The 18,432-nt window shown below is 44.9% G+C and overlaps 1 protein-coding gene across 7 annotated transcripts in view; it reads left to right on the top strand.

Annotated features, from left to right (window-relative positions):
- Positions 1-18,432, top strand: part of LAMA3 (laminin subunit alpha 3) — a 249,672-nt gene that overhangs the window by 170,558 nt on the left and 60,682 nt on the right. For all 7 annotated transcript variants that reach the window (XM_070778824.1, XM_070778825.1, XM_070778826.1 and 4 more), the window contains 4 exons: positions 4,178-4,287; positions 7,200-7,280; positions 14,615-14,721; positions 18,098-18,148. In XM_070778824.1, the coding sequence (XP_070634925.1) occupies positions 4,178-4,287; positions 7,200-7,280; positions 14,615-14,721; positions 18,098-18,148 (349 nt within the window). The remainder of the gene's footprint in view (positions 1-4,177; positions 4,288-7,199; positions 7,281-14,614; positions 14,722-18,097; positions 18,149-18,432) is intronic.

Below are 18,432 nucleotides of genomic sequence, written 5' to 3'. Positions count from 1 at the left end.
CCCTGCACTCCAACATGGCCCTTGCCCGGGAGCCGCGCATGCAGCCCCATCCTCAGAAAACAGAAACAAGGAGACCCAGCCCTTTTCGCTGGCAGACGGGACGATTCTTTACATAGGCCTCCGCTTCCCGAGGTCCAAAGTCAATTTTGAAGTCTGGGACCTTCACACATGTGCATCTCTCCCTGTCATTTCAAGTATAAGCTTCGAAGGGTAAAAAGAAACCAGCCCACCCCCTGGCAGTAAAGCTGCATGTGTCCAGCGGGGAGGCAGCCGAAGCCAGTGACGTGTCCTGTGGGTGCCGTTGGCCGGATGGAGCTCTGATGACCGGCTCCCTTCTCTCCGCTGAGGCCCTGCTGTTCCGCCTTCTCCTGGCCGCTTTCTCTCCCTTCCTCTGCTTTTGCTATCCAGTCACCTGTCAGCTTCCCTTTGTTTCCAGTTCCTTCCCTCCTCTCTCTTCTCATCCTCGTTCTTCAGTTTTCCTCCTTTTTATTTATTTTTAAGGGAATTCTACTTTTCAGTTATCTTACTTTATTTTTTATGCTTAACACATGTGATTGCTCAGTTGTGTCTGACTCTTTGCAACCCCATAGCCAGGCTCCTCTGTCCATGGGATTTCCCAGGCAAGATTACTGGAGTGTGTTGCCACTTCCTGCTTCAGGGAATCTTCCCGATTCAAGGATCTAAACGTCTCTTGTGTCTCCTGCATTGGTACCACCAAGGAAGCCCATTTTATATTTATTTATTTTACTTTATTTATTTGACGGCCCCAGCTCTTAGATGAGGCATCAAACTCTTAGTTTCAGCATGTGGAATCTAGTTCCCTGATCAGGAATCGAACCCAGGCCCCCTGCATAGGGAGTTCGAAGTCCCAGCTACTGGACCACCACACTGGTTTTCCTCCTTTTTATTCACTGCTGCTGGAGCCCGTCTCCCCCTGCCTCCAGGATGATTTATCTGAAACTCATAGCTGACTCGGGGGTCCCCTGAGGCTCACACCCAGACGTTCACACTCCTCAGGCAGCCTCAGGGCCCCTTGATCTGTGCTGCTGCCTCTCCAGCCATATCCTGCCCCCTTGCACTTCACCCTCGGGAACACCAGCTGCTTCAGGTTGTCCGTCCACACCACTGATCTCCTGCAAGACTGAGGCCCTGTGCACACCGGCCCCCGTGCCCAGTGCGCCCTTCCTCCCTTCCCCACCCAGCTTGCTCTTCTCCTTCTGTCCTCCACACAGGCCTCATCGCCTCCCTGAGGCTCCTCTTGGTATTAGGGCATGCTGCCAACACCTTTGTCATCGTATTCTCCACACTGTATGAAGATGTCTACTCACAGGGTTCTGTCTAGCCCCGAGTCAGGGTACCACTCTATCGTTGCGCCCCTGCACCTAGCACAGCTGAGCAGCTAGTTCATGCACAGTTTGCTGTCACATGGACCTTGGAAAGCACATGCTGTGAGGGTGGATATGGATTCATTCATTCACTCATTTATTCACAGTAAAACAAGGAAATCTGATAGGTAGATGCCTCAAATTTGCAGGACTGAGGAAGATGCTTTCAGATGATTTCAGCTGAGAGTGAGTGGTATTTCGGACATTCTTATGGGCTTTTTATCAAGCAACTCAGTTTCTAACCCCCTTCTACGCTCCTCTCCCCGTGCCCCTCTAAAGGCCCAGAGTTCAGAGGGGTTTGGGGAGGGTTTATCATAGGATTCAGGTCACCTCACCACCATTCTTGCTTCTCCACATTCTTACTTCCTCAGTGTTTTCAGCTCAGAACTAAGTTGACATGGGACTAAAGCATCTCTCTCCAGGCAGCTCTTCTTTAAAATTGTCATTTGGAGCTATAAAGGAAAGGAAACTGGGACTTTCCTGGTGATCCAATGGCTAGGACTCTGAGCTCCCAATGCAGGGGGCTTGAGTTCCATCCCTGGTCAGGAAACTGGATCCCACCTGCCACAACTAAAAGATCCTGCATGCCACAACTAAGACCCCGCATGGCCAAATAAATAAACAATAAGGAAAGGGAACTAACGTGAAAAGGGGAGCACTTAGTTCAAAAGGACAGATGTTTCTGAGAGAGTCAGGGAGGCCGAGCAAAGTAAAGGTATAGGAAGCTGACAGCACCCTCACCTGACACCCCCGAGAGACTCCTCTCTGGATCCTACAAGTCCTGATAACCTTGGAAAGTGGGTATTATTTTAACTGTACATTTTAGGAAAATTAGAATAGTATATACATCATCAGATCAGATCAGATCAGTCGCTCAGTCCTGTCCGACTCTTTGCGACCCCATGAATTGCAGCATGCCAGGCCTCCCTGTCCATCACCAACTCCCGCAGTTCACTCAGACTCACGTCCATCGAGTCAGTGATGCCATCCAGCCATCTCATCCTCTGTCGTCCCCTTCTCCTCCTGCCCCCAATCCCTCCCAGCATCAGAGTCTTTTCCAATGAGTCAACTCTTCGCATGAGTTGGCCAAAGTACTGGAGTTTCAGCTTTAGCATCATTCCTTCCAAAGAAATCCCAGGGCTGATCTCCTTCAGAATGGACTAGTTGGATCTCCTTGCAGTCCAAGGGACTCTCAAGAGTCTTCTCTAACACCACAGTTCAAAAGCATCAATTCTTCAGCGCTCAGCCTTCTTCACAGTCCAACTCTCACATCCATACATGACCACAGGAAAAACCATAGCCTTGACTAGACAGACCTTTGTTGGCAAAGTAATGTCTCTGCTTTTGAATATGCTATCTAGGTTGGTCATAACTTTCCTTCCAAGGAGTAAGCGTCTTTTAATTTCATTGCTGCAATCACCATCTGCAGTGATTTTGGAGCCCAGAAAAACAAAGTCTGACACTGTTTCCCCTGTTTCCCCATCTATTTCCCATGAAGTGATGGGACCGGATGCCATGATCTTCATTTTCTGAATGTTGAGCTTTAAGCCAACTTTTTCCCTCTCCACTTTCACTTTCATCAAGAGGCTTTTTAGTTCCTCTTCACTTTCTGCCATAAGGGTGGTGTCATCTGCATACCTGAGGTTATTGAGATTTCTCCCGGCAATCTTGATTCCAGCTTGTGTTTCTTCCAGTCCAGTGTTTCTCATGATGTGCTCTGCATATAAGTTAAATAAACAGGGTGACAATATACAGCCTTGACGAACTCCTTTCCCGATTGGAACCAGTCTGTTGTTCCATGTCCAGTTCTAACTGTTGCTTCCTGACCTGCATACAGATTTCTCAAGAGGCAGGTCAGTTGTTCTGGTATTCCCATCTCTTCCAGAATTTTCCACAGTTTATTGTGATTCACACAGTCAAAGGCTTTGGCATAGTCAATAAAGCAGAAATAGATGTTTTTCTGGAACTCTTGTGCTTTTTCCATGATCCAGTGGATGTTGGCAATTTGACCTCTGGTTCCTCTGCCTTTTCTAAAACCAGCTTGAACATCTGGAAGTTCATGGTTCACATATTGCTGAAGCCTGGCTTGGAGAATTTTGAGTATTACTTTACTAGCATGTGAGATGAGTGCAATTGTGCAGTAGTTTGAGCATTCTTTGGCATTGCCTTTCTTTGGGATTGGAATGAAAACTGACCTTTTCCATTTCTGTGGCCACTGCTGAGTTTTCCAAATTTGCTGGCATATTGAGTGCAGCACTTTCACAGCATCATCTTTCAGGATTTGGAATAGCTCAACTGGAATTCCATCACCTTCACTATTTATATGGACCTTCCCTGGCAGTCCAGTGGTTAAGACTCCACACTCAACCACTTCCACACAGTGTAGGGAACACAGGTTCAATCCCTAGCCAGGGAACTAAGATCCCACATGCCATGTGGCATGGCCAAAAAAGTTGATTTATTAAAAAATACCGAGGCCTAGAGAGGTGAAGGGACTTGCCCAAGATCCCACAGCTATGGAATGTTCAAGTGGGATTTTAACCCCACTGACCTGGCTCCATTTTGCCCTTCCTCCCCATGATAACACCAAATAGCTGATGGGAGGGCAATTACACCATTTTTCTGGCACCAACAATGATTGGCTGGGTAGGAAAAGCATATGATTAGCAAAATCGATATTGCTATGTCAGAGGGGGTTGAGTTATAATTGTGTGAGTAATTAAGATGACAGCAATCTCAATAGTAATAAATGTAATAGGTTGTTATTAATTTTACTGTTTCTCTCTCCCAAGAACTGCCAGCATAACACTGCAGGGGAACACTGTGAGCGCTGTAAAGAGGGTTACTATTGGAACACCATTCATGGATCCTGCAGAGTCTGCCCATGTCCTCATTCAGACAGGTACTGTAGACGTTTGACAATAATCTATAAAGACAGGAAGTATTGAGTTGGCAAAAGAGTTCATTTGGATTTTTTGTAGCCATGATGGAAAAACCCGATTTAACTTTTTTGGCCAACCCAATAGTTTGATGGGTGTCTAGGGTTGGGGAATGGGTGGTGGGGAGAAATGGGAAGGGGCTGTTAAATGGCATAAAATTTCTTTCAGAGGTGATGAGAATGCTCTAAAATTGTTTGTGGTCATGACTGCGCAATTCTGTGAACACACTAAAAGCCATTGAATCTAACATTTTAGGTGGGTGGATTTGTATGATATGTGAAGTCTATCTCAATAAAACAATTTTCTATTTTAAAAAAGGAATAGACAAAAAATGGAAACAAAACCAAACAAAAACAGACTCTCCAAGTTGTGTTCTTCAGGGTTTTGCCTTTTCCTCTTTTCTTTTGCTCTTCATTTAATGTCTAAGCAATTTATTGAGCATCATCCCTCCTCCAGATGCTGGGGTAACTGCAGTAAAGAAGGCTGGCAAAGACATTAAGCTTCACCTGAAGAATGGGAGGAGAGAGTGGGGTTATTCCTCAGTAAAATGTGCACAAATCAGTCTGAAGTATAACTTCAGAGATGGGCCACACCACTGATAAAAGGGTTATATGATAGATAGTGGATTCTTTACAGAGGGTGGTAGCAGGGCTTTCTGGAGTTGTTGGGCAGGGACTCAAGAGTGATGAGGTGGAGTACCAAGACAATATGATGAGGGTCCATGGCAAGGGGGGAAAAAACAGATGAGAAAACTCCTGTGATGATGAGTTTGTGGACAGTAAGAAGGCATGGATGGCTTGATTGCATTGAGAGAGAGCTGGCTGGGAGATGAGGTTGGTGGGACAGCCAGGGTACAGATCCTGTACCTTTCAGGCTAGAGTAAGGCACTTGGATGTTAAGGACTTTTATCCTCAGTGTGATGGAAGCCACAGGACAGTTCTGAGCCTCAGAGGGATGTGGTCTGCATTATCATCCAGGCTCCAGTAAGGTCAGAAGACTCTGTCAGTAGAAAGCCGTCATTTTCCTTTCGTGATAATTCATGTTCAGCCTACTCTTGCTCATCATCACTTGTTCACTGTGAGTCCAGACAAAATATAAACAGGTAACCAAGTGAAGCAAGATTTGATATGAAAAATCAGAGTGATGGTGATCAAGTACCAGTAGTGCCCAGGTTCAGGAGCAAGTGTGGACTGCAAGGCTGGCTGATATCAGCTGAGCTAGCAGAGAAATTGGCCGAGTCTTAAAATTATCAGAAGCCACCTGCCCAATGTGGCTTTTCTGGAGATGCGTATTTGAAATATCCACCCTGGTTTGCTATCTGTGTGTTTGATACTCCTTAAACCTGCCTGGTCCTGTGGCTTTATTTGTAAAGGGATCTATCACTTGACACTTGCCCAGGCTTGTTTGAACAGAAGCTGGAGAGAGTAAAAAGCTGCAAGATGTTCACAGTGTGCTTGGGGAAAGCGTTTGATCTTTGGTTGCAAAGCATGCTATCATCAAGGTCAGCTTTCAGCTTCTGTGTAGTTGAAGTAACACGCAGTTCCTAGGATGTATCAGTAAAATCCTATTTTTATCTAATTCTCCTTCCAGCAATATTAATACTGCTGACAAATTTCTAACTGTCCCTTTAAAGGTGTAACTCTATATCTATCCAATTGTCCAAGAGAAGCTTCCCAAATAAGAACTCTTTGAAACTTCCCTTGTGGTCCAGTGATTAAGAATCCACCTTCCAATTCAGGGGATGTAGGTTCAATACCTGGTTGAGGAACTAAGATCCCATGTGCCACAGAGCGACTAAGCTCACATGTGTGCGTGCTAAGTTGTGTCTGACTCTTTGCGACCCTAGGGAGCCCACCAGGCTCCTCTGTCCATGGGATTCTCCAGGCAAGAATACTGGAGTGGATTCTCCAGGCACGCACTCCTCCAAGGGATCTTCCTGACCCAAGGATCAAACCCGAGTCTCTTATGTCTCCTCCATTGGCAGCGGGGTTCTTTACCTCTAGCACCACCGGGGAAGCCCAACTAAGTCCATGAGCCGCAGCTAAGATCCAGCACACCCAAATAAGTAAATAGTTTTTAAAATCAGAATTCTCTTACCAGCTAGTGATAAATGGAGTTATTTCCCCTCACATCTATGTCAGTGCAATGTTCAGTGGTCATAGATGTTTCTTCGTAAGGCAACAAGGACTTTTTCATGGTCTCTTGGTTTAATTTTTTTTTTTTTAAAGAAGCTTCTATAAATACACCAGTTCAGAACTGAAAGAAAGAGAATAGAAGTTGCAACAACCTGATTGGAAAAGTGTGGAAATCAGCAGGGACCATGTCCGCAGAGCTAACTGGGCCCAAGCATGATCTGTACTTTAGTCCCCTATGGGACTCTGGGTGGGCCTGCCCCCACCGCCGAACCCTCCACACAAAATACTTTTTCTTCCCAGAAGGGATTGTGCCCAGTATAAGATAAAAGAACTAGAATAAGCAAGGAGGGGAAAAAATTTTTTTTTTAAAGAATCAGAACTCTCTGTTCTTCTTTTCTGCCCAGACTTGTTTGATTCCTTCCTTGTTATTTCTGGAAAAAGTGCTGTCGTCACCATCTCTTCCCAAGTGCGTTACTTTACTCTGTCTTAAGGGAAGGAATGTATTTCTCCAAGCCGAAAATAAAAATGCCTTCAGTCCCTATTCACCCAGATTTGCCCGATGTCAGCTGAAATCATTCATTATTCTCTCGACAAGTTTTGATGGGCAAAATTTTCTTCACATGAAAGGTACCTGGACCCTTGGTTTCCAGTTTCACTTCATGTGGCAAAAAATAATGAGCATAAGAACCTGTGGGTTTATGTTTCTACTGGGGCTTTTTTCTGTCTTTTTTTTTTTTAAGTTTTGCCACCGGCTGTGTTGTGACTGGGGAAAACGTCAAGTGCTCCTGCAAACCTGGATACACAGGAACACGCTGTGAAAGGTGGGTGCCGCCCTCCCCCGTGCCCCCCTTCTCTCCTCCTCCCCCCATCTCACAGGTGGGGTGGGCTCTGCGGGCAGGCTGCTACAGGCACCCTGGGTGTGGGTGGGGCTCAGAGCTGGGGTGGGGCCGCTGGTTTCTCTGAGGCTGGGAAAAGGTCTCTTGGGAAAAACACAAGCCTGTCACTTCATAAATCATTAACTTCCTTCTCTTCCTTGCTTTGTACCTGTGGAAATTTGAGAATTAGGGCCAATATGTCATAGTCCTATACACTCCAGCAAATGCCCCTGTATCCCCCTGTGCTTACATATATGCCTACATATCCCCACTCCCACGCACACTCCTGCATGCCCCTCCCCAGACATATATCTACGTATTCCTACCACCATCGAAACTCAAACTTCTATCCCCAAATATACACATCCCTGCTTGCCTGTACACAAACATGCAACTCTACATGCTCCCACACATGCACACGTATCCACAGCCCTACACACACCCCCCTGTTAATGCACACACGACATTATGAACACTGGCAGGACAGTCTGTGTCTCACTCATTTCTGAATCCCTTAGTGCCCAGTGAGCTACTATTCATATAATAGGTATTTAGAAATGTTTGGGAAACAAAAGAATACATGTTACAAAATGGAAGGTATGTACTTGATTATAAAGGCCGCAGAGGCAAGCTTGCGTTTTTCCTGAACAATATTTCATAATTAGCTATTCTGCCCAGTTATTGTGAAGGGTACAAAAGATACTTGTTATCTAGACAGGAAGAGAGCACACATACATTGATATCTGGGAAAGTAACAGTAAAATGAATCATATGGATAACATTTAAATAAATAACTCTCATAAGATCAGTACATAATTATAAAAAATGTTATAATTATAAATTATGAAAATGATGTAACACAGGTGCGTGTGTGCTAAGTTGTTTCAGTCCTGTCCGACTCTTTGCAACCCCATGGGGTGTAGCCCGCCAGGCTCCTCTGTGCATGGGGATTCTCCAGGCAAAAATACTGGAATGGGTTGCCATGCCCTCCTGCAGGGGGATCTTCCCGACCCAGGGATCAAACCCATGTCTCTTACTATCTCCTGCATTGGCAGATGGGTTCTTTACCACTAGCGCCACCTGGGAATCCCCATAAAATAGGTGAGCCAAAAGCTAATAAGGCAAAAAACTAGTAAGTTCCACACCCTTCCAATTGCCCTATGCTCACACCTGCCCACCTACAGTGCTATTCATATTTCTTCTGCCTACAGAAAACCGTTGTTAAAACTTGTTGAAGGGAATTCCCTGGTGGTCCCCTGGTTAGGATTCTGTGCTTGCGCTGCAAGGGACACAGGTTCAGTCCCTAATTGGGGAACTAATATCCCACGTGCGGCCCCCCCCAAAAAAAGTTGTTGTATGTTCTTACATGTCAGTTCTATATGCACAGACTTTTTCTTTAAAAATAATGTAGATTTCAGTTTTGCTTTTTGTTTTGACTTATTTTCTCATCTAATTATATATTAGTAATCTGTTTCCATGCAGGGTTCCCTGGTGGCTCAGATGGTTAAGAATCTGCCTGCAGTGCAGGAGACCCAGGTTCGATCCCTGGGTCAGGAAGATTCCCTGGAGAAAGAAATGTCAACCCACTCTAGTCTTCTTGCCCAGAGAATCCCATGGAGAGAGGGAGCCTGGTGGGCTACAGTCCATGGGGTCGCAAAGAGTCAGACATGACTGAGTGGATAACACTTTCATTTTCAGTCTGTTTCCATAACAATAAGTATTCATTGATAACATGATGTCAAGGCCAGGAAATTCCACTTAAGTTCCATCATCCCCCAACTCTTGGCCTTGGAGGTAGTTGGATATAAATGTTTATACCTATTTTGGTTTTTTGGTTTTATATCGCCACACTGTGAGACCTATGGGAATCTTAGCTCCCCAATAAGGGATTGAACCCATCCCCCCTGCATTGGGAGGATGAAATCTTCACCACTGGACCCCCAGGGAAATCTCTGTTTTTGAACTTTTGTGGTTTTACTTCTTAACTTCAAATCTCGATATTAGTGAAATATTGGAACCTCGCCTTTTTTATGGTGTTGCTTCTCACATGGCAGATAGACTTAGGGTCAACATATAAGACAAAAATTGACCAGAGCTCAAATAACCTTGACTATTCCAGTATTCTGTGTATCCATAATCCAGGGGGGCCTCACTGCATGAAATGTGCACGGCATCTGGCTACATCTGGAGCCACACTCTGTAGGGTGAAATGTTCATGTGAGGAGAGGCACAGGGAGACCAGCCCAGCTGAGGGTGAGCAGGCTCACATCCCTCATATTGTGCTCACCACAGGATGTGTGCTCACAGAGTGATGGGGACACAATCCCATACGCTCATGCTTTCATCCCTCTTTGCCTGGGTACCGTTAGATGAATTAACTGAACCTTCTCCAGGGGATCTTGCCAACCCAGGGAGTGAACCCAGGTCTCCCACATTGCAGGCCAATTCTTTACCAACTGAGCCACCAGGGAAGACATTCACTGAAGCTGCTGCTGCTGCTAAGTCGCTTCAGTCGTGTCCGACTCTGTGTGACCCCATAGACGGCAGCCCACCAGGCTTCCCTGTCCCTGGGATTCTCCAGGCAAGAACGCTGGAGTGGGTTGCCATTTCCTTCTCCAGTGCATGAAAATGAAAAGTGATAGTGAAGTCGCTTAGTCATGTCCGACTCTAGCGACACCATGGACTGCAGCCTACCAGGCTCCTCCATCCATGGGATTTTCCAGGCAAAAGTACTAGAGTGGGGTTCCATTGCCTTCTCCATCACTGAAGCTACATATGTACAAAATTTCTGTATGGACTTGGATTTGTACATTTTATTGGGTTCTTGTGCTATTATCACTTCTGAATCATTTCTGAAACTATAAAATGACTGACTATTTGGTTGAGCCAGGTTCCCTTCATAGAGCTTAAATTGTTTCCTGGACTGTTCTGGCATATTGTTTTTCTGGATAACTTTAGAAGAGTTTTACCAAATTAAACACACACACACACGCACAAAATCAATTCAACTGAATTTCATCGTAAGGGGGGCTACTATGGACCAGGAATATCTGAAACATTTTATGGACAAGGTGGGACTTACGTAGGTCGAGGGAATGGCTAGAACCCAGTGGAGCTGGGAGGTGGAGCTGGAAGACAGCTCAGGTCAGGGAAGTAATGTAAGCAAGTCCAAGGGCCTCGAGGGTACCTGCCATGAGTGGAAGAGGGGACACTCTTTTTATGGGCATCAGCTGAGTGTCTGGACACTATCCCATGGTAAAAAGGAGCAATTCAATTTTCTTCTGTTTTTCATTTATGCAAGGGAAACCTAGCTCACGTTTGTCTCACACTATTAGTCATTCTTTCCTTCAATGAAAAATGGATGGAGATCCTAGTATCTGCCTGGCACTGTGCTGAGCATTAGAGACAAATGAGCAACCAGAGCACAGACTCTCCCCTCAAGGGTTTTCCAGTCTAGTGGTGAATAGGCATACAAATGGGCTGTTGAAATAGAGAAAGTGAAAGTGTTAATTGCTCAGTCGTGTCCGACTCCTTGTGACCCCATGAACTGTAGCCCACCAGGCTCCTCTGTCCATGGGATTCTCCAGGTAAGAATCCTGGAGCAGGTTGTCATTCCCTTCTCCAGGGGATCTTCCCAACCCAGGGATCAAACCCAGGTCTCCTATATTGCAGGTGAATTCTTTACAGCCTAAGTCACCAGGGTAAGCCCTAAAACAGGGAACTGGGCTAAATCAGGCTGCAACAGGAGGGGCATCCCACTAGAACTGAAGGGGGAGGGGCGGAAGGGGCAGCCACCCTGAGACAGGAAAGATGGGTAGAGTGGGGAGTGGGCCTGGGAAGGTCTTCCAGGCTCCATGATTTGAAAGCTAAGGGGCTCCCATCTCAGAGAGGCTTCCTAATTTAATGTTCTGTACAGTTCTTCATAAACAGTGAAGTGGAAAACAGCACCAGTTTGGAGGAGACATCCATTTGGCAGGCAGCTGATTGGAAAAGGGAAATTCTTAATTAACAGTAGTCTCAGCTTAGGTTTGTTACATTTGATCATACATCAAGGGAGCAAGTATTGTTTAAAAAAGAAACAAAACTTTTCCATCGCTAAAAACTTTTCTATCGCTTCTCGGCCTTTTGGCTAACATCAGGTGTAAAACACTTTTCTACAGCTTAATGCCATTTTAATGTCAAATTTTCTCACTTGTTAGACATTTATTGAGCACCCATTCTGTGCCAGGCTGCCAGGCATCGTCAGCCACTAGTGGTTAGCGCGGCAGTGATAAATACAAGCGCAGTGTGGAGTGAAGAATAAGGATGTACGCAGCACAGCTGGACAGAGGGTGGGGAGGGGCAGGGAAGGGGTCCCAGCTCACATTCCAGCCCCGCCCCCGCCCCATGCTCTGGGACCAGTGTCTCCCTCCGCTGTTCAGAGCCAGATGACAGAAGCTCTCTCTGCTCTTCATTTGCTGTACCAATGTCATCTGTGAAATCAGGAAGTCCATTGTGTTTAGTCACTGTCGTGGCTAAATAAGAAGAAAGGCACCAGTTCAGTTCAGTCGCTCAGTCGTGTCCAACTCTTTGCGACCCCATGAACCGCAGCACACCAGGCCTCCCTGTCCATCACCAACTCCCAGAGTCCACCCAAACCCATGTCCATTGAGTCGGTGACGCCATCCAACCAGCTCATCCTCTGTCGTCCCCTTCTCCTCCTGCCCTCAATCTTTCCCAGCATCAGGGTCTTTTCAAATTACCTTACTTAAAATTACATAAATATTCCAGAAATTTTATTCTGCTTTGCAAGATTAAGGAAGAAGCAGAATAAAATTTTCTGGAATATTTATGTAACTTTAAGTAAGGTATTTTGTAAATATGTATCTTTTACGTAGAAAGTTTAGATACAAGTGAGACACCTGAAGAAAAAGTATTTTAAACCCAGATCTTTTGCGTAGCATGGTTAGGAGGCAGAATATGGGGCTGGATGCTTCAAGGAAAGCCCTATTATTAGGACAGCCTGCTTAGAAGACTTGGATAAGCCACCTCAGCTTGGTTACCTTCCTGATAATTAGGGAATACATGGGTTTTCTACTTCCTATCCACTTTCTGAAATGTAGTCATTCCAAATGATACCAATTAATACATACCATTACATGAATATTTTCATCATGTCTTGAAGTGATAGTAGCTGCCTTTTAGTGAGTGTCTGTTATGTGCAGGCATTGTACTAGATTCTTTACTGGGTTATCTTTTATCTTATATCCATCCACCAAAATAGATAAGGTTAGTACAATTTTTCATTCATTCATTCAACATGTATTTATGCTGCTGCTGCTGCTAAGTCGCTTCAGTCGTGTCCGACTCTGTGCAACCCCATGGATGGCAGCCCACCAGGCTCCCCCGTCCCTGGGATTCTCCAGGCAAGAACACTGGAGTGGGTTGCCATTTCCTTCTCCAATACATGAAAGTGAAAAAATAAAGTGATGTCGCTCAGTCATGTCCGACTCCTAGCGACCCCATGGATTCCAGCCCACCAGGCCCCTCCGTCTATGGGATTTTCCAGGCAAGAGTGCTGGAGTGGGTGCCATTGCCTTTTTATATCTGATAACCTAATATGTGCCCAGGCACTGCCCCAGGTGCTAAGGATGTATCAGTGAGCAAAACAGCCTCCCAAAATCACATCCTCATGGAGCTTACATTTTTATAAGAGGAATAGATGAAGACAGGGAGAAGGCAATGGCACCCCACTCCAGTACTCTTGCCTGGAAAATCCCATGGATGGAGGAGCCTGGTAGGCTGCAGTCCATGGGGTCGCTAGAGTCGGACACGACTGAGCGACTTCACTTTCAGTTTCCACTTTAATGCATTGGAGAAGGAAATGGCAACCCACTCCAGAGTTCTTGCCTGGAGAATCCCATGGACGGAGAAGCCTGGTAGGCTGCAGTCCATGGGTCACACAGAGTCGGACACGACTGAAGCAACTTAGCAGCAGGAGATGAAGAAGTGGAAGCTTGTGGAATCAGATGAAGAAGTGGAATCAGATAAGCCCAAGATTACATGCATGGTGGTGAAAGCAGGAATCAATGCAGCCAGATCTCACTGACTCAAAACCTGTGTCCTTTGCACTATATCACCAGTTTATCCATTGGAAACGCATATTTAAATTGCCTGGAAATTCTTTGATACAAAACTTAAATTTGGGTTGCATGCATGCTCAGTCGCTTCAGTCATGTCCAACTGTTTGTAACCCTGTAGATGGTAGCCTGCCAGGCTCCTCTCTATGGGATTCTCCAGACAAGAATGCTGAAGTGAGTTGCCATTTCTTCTGCCAGGGAATCTTTTCACCCCTGGGATCGAACCCTTGTCTCCTACATCTCCTGCATTGGCAGGCAGAATTCTTTACCACTAGTGCCACATGGGAAGCCCTAAGTTTTTGGAAGAGAGTCAAATGCCATATTTCCTTGATTGTATCAGTTCCATTGATAATAAGACAACACACACATACCAACTTAATGACAATTTGGGGGGTGGGCTGGGTAATAGAGTGGAAGTAGAATTTTGCTAATGAACATAAATATTTTGATTTACCTCCCAGTTCCAGAAACATTAACATGGGTTTGTTTTATTGTTTGAGAAAAGTAGAAACTCACCATCAAGGAAATATTATCTTTTAACTTATAAATAAGGAACTGACATTTCATCACTAAATCATCTAGAATAATAAAGCCTCGGGCCAAGGTAGCAGCTATAACTGCTCAGTTATTTAAGCCCCTTATGTATATCACTGCAGTAATTAGTGCAAATAAGTGTGAATTATGCAGAGTTGGAATAGTACAATAAGAAATATTAATAAAATCCCCCTTTATGCAAAAAATTGAAATTATATGAATTTTCCTTTTTTTACCTTTGAGGAAATTAGCTGTAAATTAAGCAGTATGTAATTGTGTCATATCTTCAGAAATTCAGCTCTTGCATAAAATTCACCCATCCCTAATTTCCATACTGATCAGACCACTGATTCCTGTTTGTGTTTCGTTCATCTGCCATTTGGCTGTAGGTATGTCATCTGCGTGTCAAGGGGGAAGGGAGAAATCTCTGCCTGCCTCCCATCCTCACCATTCCCATTCAAGTCACAAATATCTCTACTGAGATACATTCACTCACGCAAATCTATGTCAGCCTTTTCTCCCATAGGGTTACGATATCCCAAACAGGGAGTTGGAAGTTGAGAAAACTGGGTGGAGTCAATGACGCATTCTTTGGGTGTTTCCTCTCTTTTTCTGTATTCTGTGTAGGTGTGCTCCCGGATATTTTGGAAATCCCCAGAAATTTGGAGGCAGCTGTCAGCCATGCAATTGTAACAGCAACGGCCAGTTGGGCAGTTGTGACCCCCTGAACGGAGGTAAGATCAACTCACACCTCTGTTAACCTTGAACAGAGGTAAGATCAACTCACACCTCTGTTAACCTACCTTTATCAAACTGGTATATCATAGCAGACAAAGAAGCCAAACAGACCTTTTCAGGAAGCATGCACACAACTGCATGTAACAAATTGTGCCCTTGTTTTGACAAAGTTGGGAATGCTTAGGTAGTACTCACAGCTTTGGTGAATAACTTCAAGTAGGTTTTTGTTAAGGTAAATTGTTTTTAAAACTTCTTTAATTATAGCCAAAATAACTTTAGATCCTATTTCAGTGATTTTGGTGAGATCTCTCTTTGCATTATAAGGTTATTCTCTCATCAGCTTCCTTTGCGTGTGTATCTGAAGAATCCAAAGTGCTCTTCTCCTAAAGCAGTAACTGTTCTAGAATGTGAGTGTATAATTGAGATGGATTTTACCTACCAGGAAAAAGACATTAACTGGAAGTTGGTATAGATGGATTAGGAGAAAAAGGAAGCTGGGAAAAAAAGGGAGAGTCTCCATTTCCTTCTTTGATGGAAAATATTTGCTGTCGTTCAGTCGCTAAGTCGTGTCCAACTGCAGCACGCCAGGCTTCCCAGTCCACTGTCTCCTGGAGTTTGCTCAAACTCTTGTCTGTTGTGTCAGTGATGGCATCCAAGCTTGTCATCCTCTGTCTAATGGAGAACATTAATGGATTTATCAGGAAAACACCATTGATATAGTACAGTACCAAATCCTTAGATAAAATCTCTCATCTTATAGACAAGGTAAAGAACTACACCCTGGATGTGTGGATTAGATCTGCTCAAGTGACTGTTCCCAAAGGACTGCAGAGTAAATGGCTCCTTGGGTGCCTGCTTTCACTTTTTGGGGCGTCATGTGAGCTCCATCTTGTTCAATATCGTTGACCTGAATGGAAATATAGAAGGCCTGCCCACTCTGTTATCAGATGACACAAAGTTGGAGGAGCCAGAAAACACCTCCTATGACACATTTAGAATAAAATAGGTCCTCAACAGCCTGGAGTGAGGGGCCAGTTCTAACCAGATAAGATTATGTTGAGGCTTGCGTGTGGTCAGTCCTGTAGTGATAAGTGAGTCACGGCTAAGGTTTCAGTCAGTGGTGAGTTTGATATGAATCAAGAGAGTGACATGGCCCCTTAGACGCCTTGTACTGTCTCCACCGAGTTCTGGTGTCCAGAACCAGGTGGCTTACTGTTCCCTGGTCCGGTGCCCATGCAAGCAATAGACACGCTTCAATTTGTTCAGAAAGACGGTGAAGCTGTGAAGGGACCTGCAGCCCTGTGGAGAGGACAGTGGACAGTAGACTTGGAAAGGACGGATCTGAAAGGGGCATGTGTGGGAGAAGGGTGGGTCTCTTTCTATGTGACTTAAGGGCTGGAACTCGCTTCCGGGAGTGGAAGCTAGAGGGAGGCCTATCGTAAATCATTCCGAGTAGGAAGTGTCAGATGTTTAAAGATGAAAAGGACTGGCTTAGAAGGAGATGAGTTATCTACTGTCTCCGGAGGTCCTTGGAGGTGTTCAGGAGACGTTTTAATATCAGACACATCATACTTTGAGATGGATGCCTTTTCAAGCCTCCTTGTCCCTACTCTAATAACAAAAATAAGCAACCTGAAGTGAGGATGGTAACTGTTTGTTCCTCGAATGGAATAAAATGTTCACACGTGAGACACATTTGTTCCTGTGGGATTCCCTCCCCCCCACCTTTTTTCATTCATTGGTTTTTGTTTTTTTTTTTTTTTTTCTACCTAGTAATGGACAGATTCCTTGGTGGTCAAAACTCAAACTTGTTGAGAAAATTGCACTGATAAATCAATCCTCCTCATAAGTCAAGTTCCCCATAGACTGTTCAAGGTGCTGTGTTTGCAGAAGTTTGTGAAGGAAATAAAACCTTGTTTCCTGCCTATAAGGAGTTCACGGTCTAATTGAGGAAATAAAGTTGACACAGCTATATGTATATATTGTTGTTGTTCAGTCAACCAGGCCTGTCCGACTCTTTGTGACCCCATGGACTTCAGCACGTCAGGCCTCCCTGTCCCTCACCGTCTCCCAGGGTTTGCCCAAGTTCATGTTGATTGCATCCAGCGATGCCATCCAGCCATCTCATCCTCTGACAACCTCTTCTTCTTCTGCCCTCGATCTTTCCCAGCATCAGGGACTTTTCCAATGAGTCTTTTGTTCACATCAGATGACTGAAATACTGGAGCTTCAGCTTCAGCATCAGTCCTACCAATGTCCTTTCAGCATCAGTCCTTCTTATATATACATGTAAGAGTGAACAAAAGGGTTTTTTTTTTTAAAAGGATGAGTAAGAGAAACCTATGATTATGTATAATAAAGTGTACGCAAATATACACTGGGAACACATTGATTGTCTTTGAGTCGTAGGATCAAGGATAATGTTTTATCTCATTTTTCTGATCTTTCCGAATTTTCCATAGTAAACTTATGTATTTTTTTACAATGAAAAGCAAACATGGTTTAAAACGTATCTGTATACAAACAAAGTGTAGAGTATTGCCTGCCATTGAGAACACACCTGAAGGCCTCCTTGCTGCATGTTTAAGAAAGTTTCGAGTTTAGAGTTTTCCTTTGATGAAGTTAGATGGTTTTTCAGAGGGAAATGAGAGGACATTTCAGTATTAAGGATGCATGGTATGGGGAAAGGAGTAGAAGTTAGCAGAGTGAAGAATGTCCAAGGATGACCGTTAGGCTTTCCTGTCTGTAGCTGAGAACCTCAAGATTTAGCCGTAGCTAGTCCACTGTGTGTGCATATCTCCCTTATAGCATCTGTCACACTGCTGTAAAATGTGTCTACCTCCCCTGCAGGACCATTACGTTCCCTGACCATTAAGGAGCATTAGTTCTCTGACCAGAGATTGAACCCGCGCCTATAGGACAGCAGAGACTTTGTCTTCTATCTTTGTATTCCTGCCCCTAGCACTGGGCCATGGAACTTAGGGAGTGCTCAAAGGCACTCAGTGAGTGTCTACTGAATGTTCTTGAATGATATTGGAAGAGACATCAGCAGTTGTATAAGAGGCCACCAAATGAAGGCAACAGTAACAAGTTGGAGTGTTAACTTCATAGGAATCACATGACCCTTTGGAGAGAAGAAGCAATATATCATCAGAGAGGCCACAAGAGACATTCCTGCAGCCAGACTGCTGGGATCCAAGACAGCTCTCAGAACAGTGGCCCCAAGGGAAGGAGGGAGAAGGGAAGAGCAGGCGATACTGGGTGGTTGGGTGACTGAAATTTTCTGAAACTAGCTTTCCTAAAAGCCAAGTTAAAAAGTACATGAAGAGTAAGTTTAGTAGCACTGCCTTCTTTGTTTACTCCTCATTTCAGACTGCATAAACCAGGAACCCAAAGATAGTGGTCCCGGAGAAGAATGTGATGGTGAGTAAAGAAAGTGGCTCCTCCTTTCCAGGTTGTGGGGTTCAGCTTCAGATCTGTGAACCCCAGACTGTGACATGGGAAAGCGCTGGTGGGAGAAGGTGGGAGGAGGTGGAAGGAGGGCTGTGTGTGTGTGCTAAGTCGCCTCAGTCATCTCCAGCTCTGTGCTACCCCATGGGCTGTAGCCCACTAGGCTCTTCTGTCCATGGGATTCTCCAGGCAAGAATACTGGAGTGGGTTGCTATGCCCTTCTCCAGCAGGGCTACTTAGGGTCAAATCCAGTCTCT

This window comes from Bos indicus, chromosome 24 (genome assembly GCF_029378745.1).
Source record: "Bos indicus isolate NIAB-ARS_2022 breed Sahiwal x Tharparkar chromosome 24, NIAB-ARS_B.indTharparkar_mat_pri_1.0, whole genome shotgun sequence".
NCBI classification, from domain to species: Eukaryota; Metazoa; Chordata; class Mammalia; order Artiodactyla; family Bovidae; genus Bos; species Bos indicus.
Note: the sequence above shows the minus strand (reverse complement) of the source record. Positions and strands in the feature narration are given on the sequence as shown.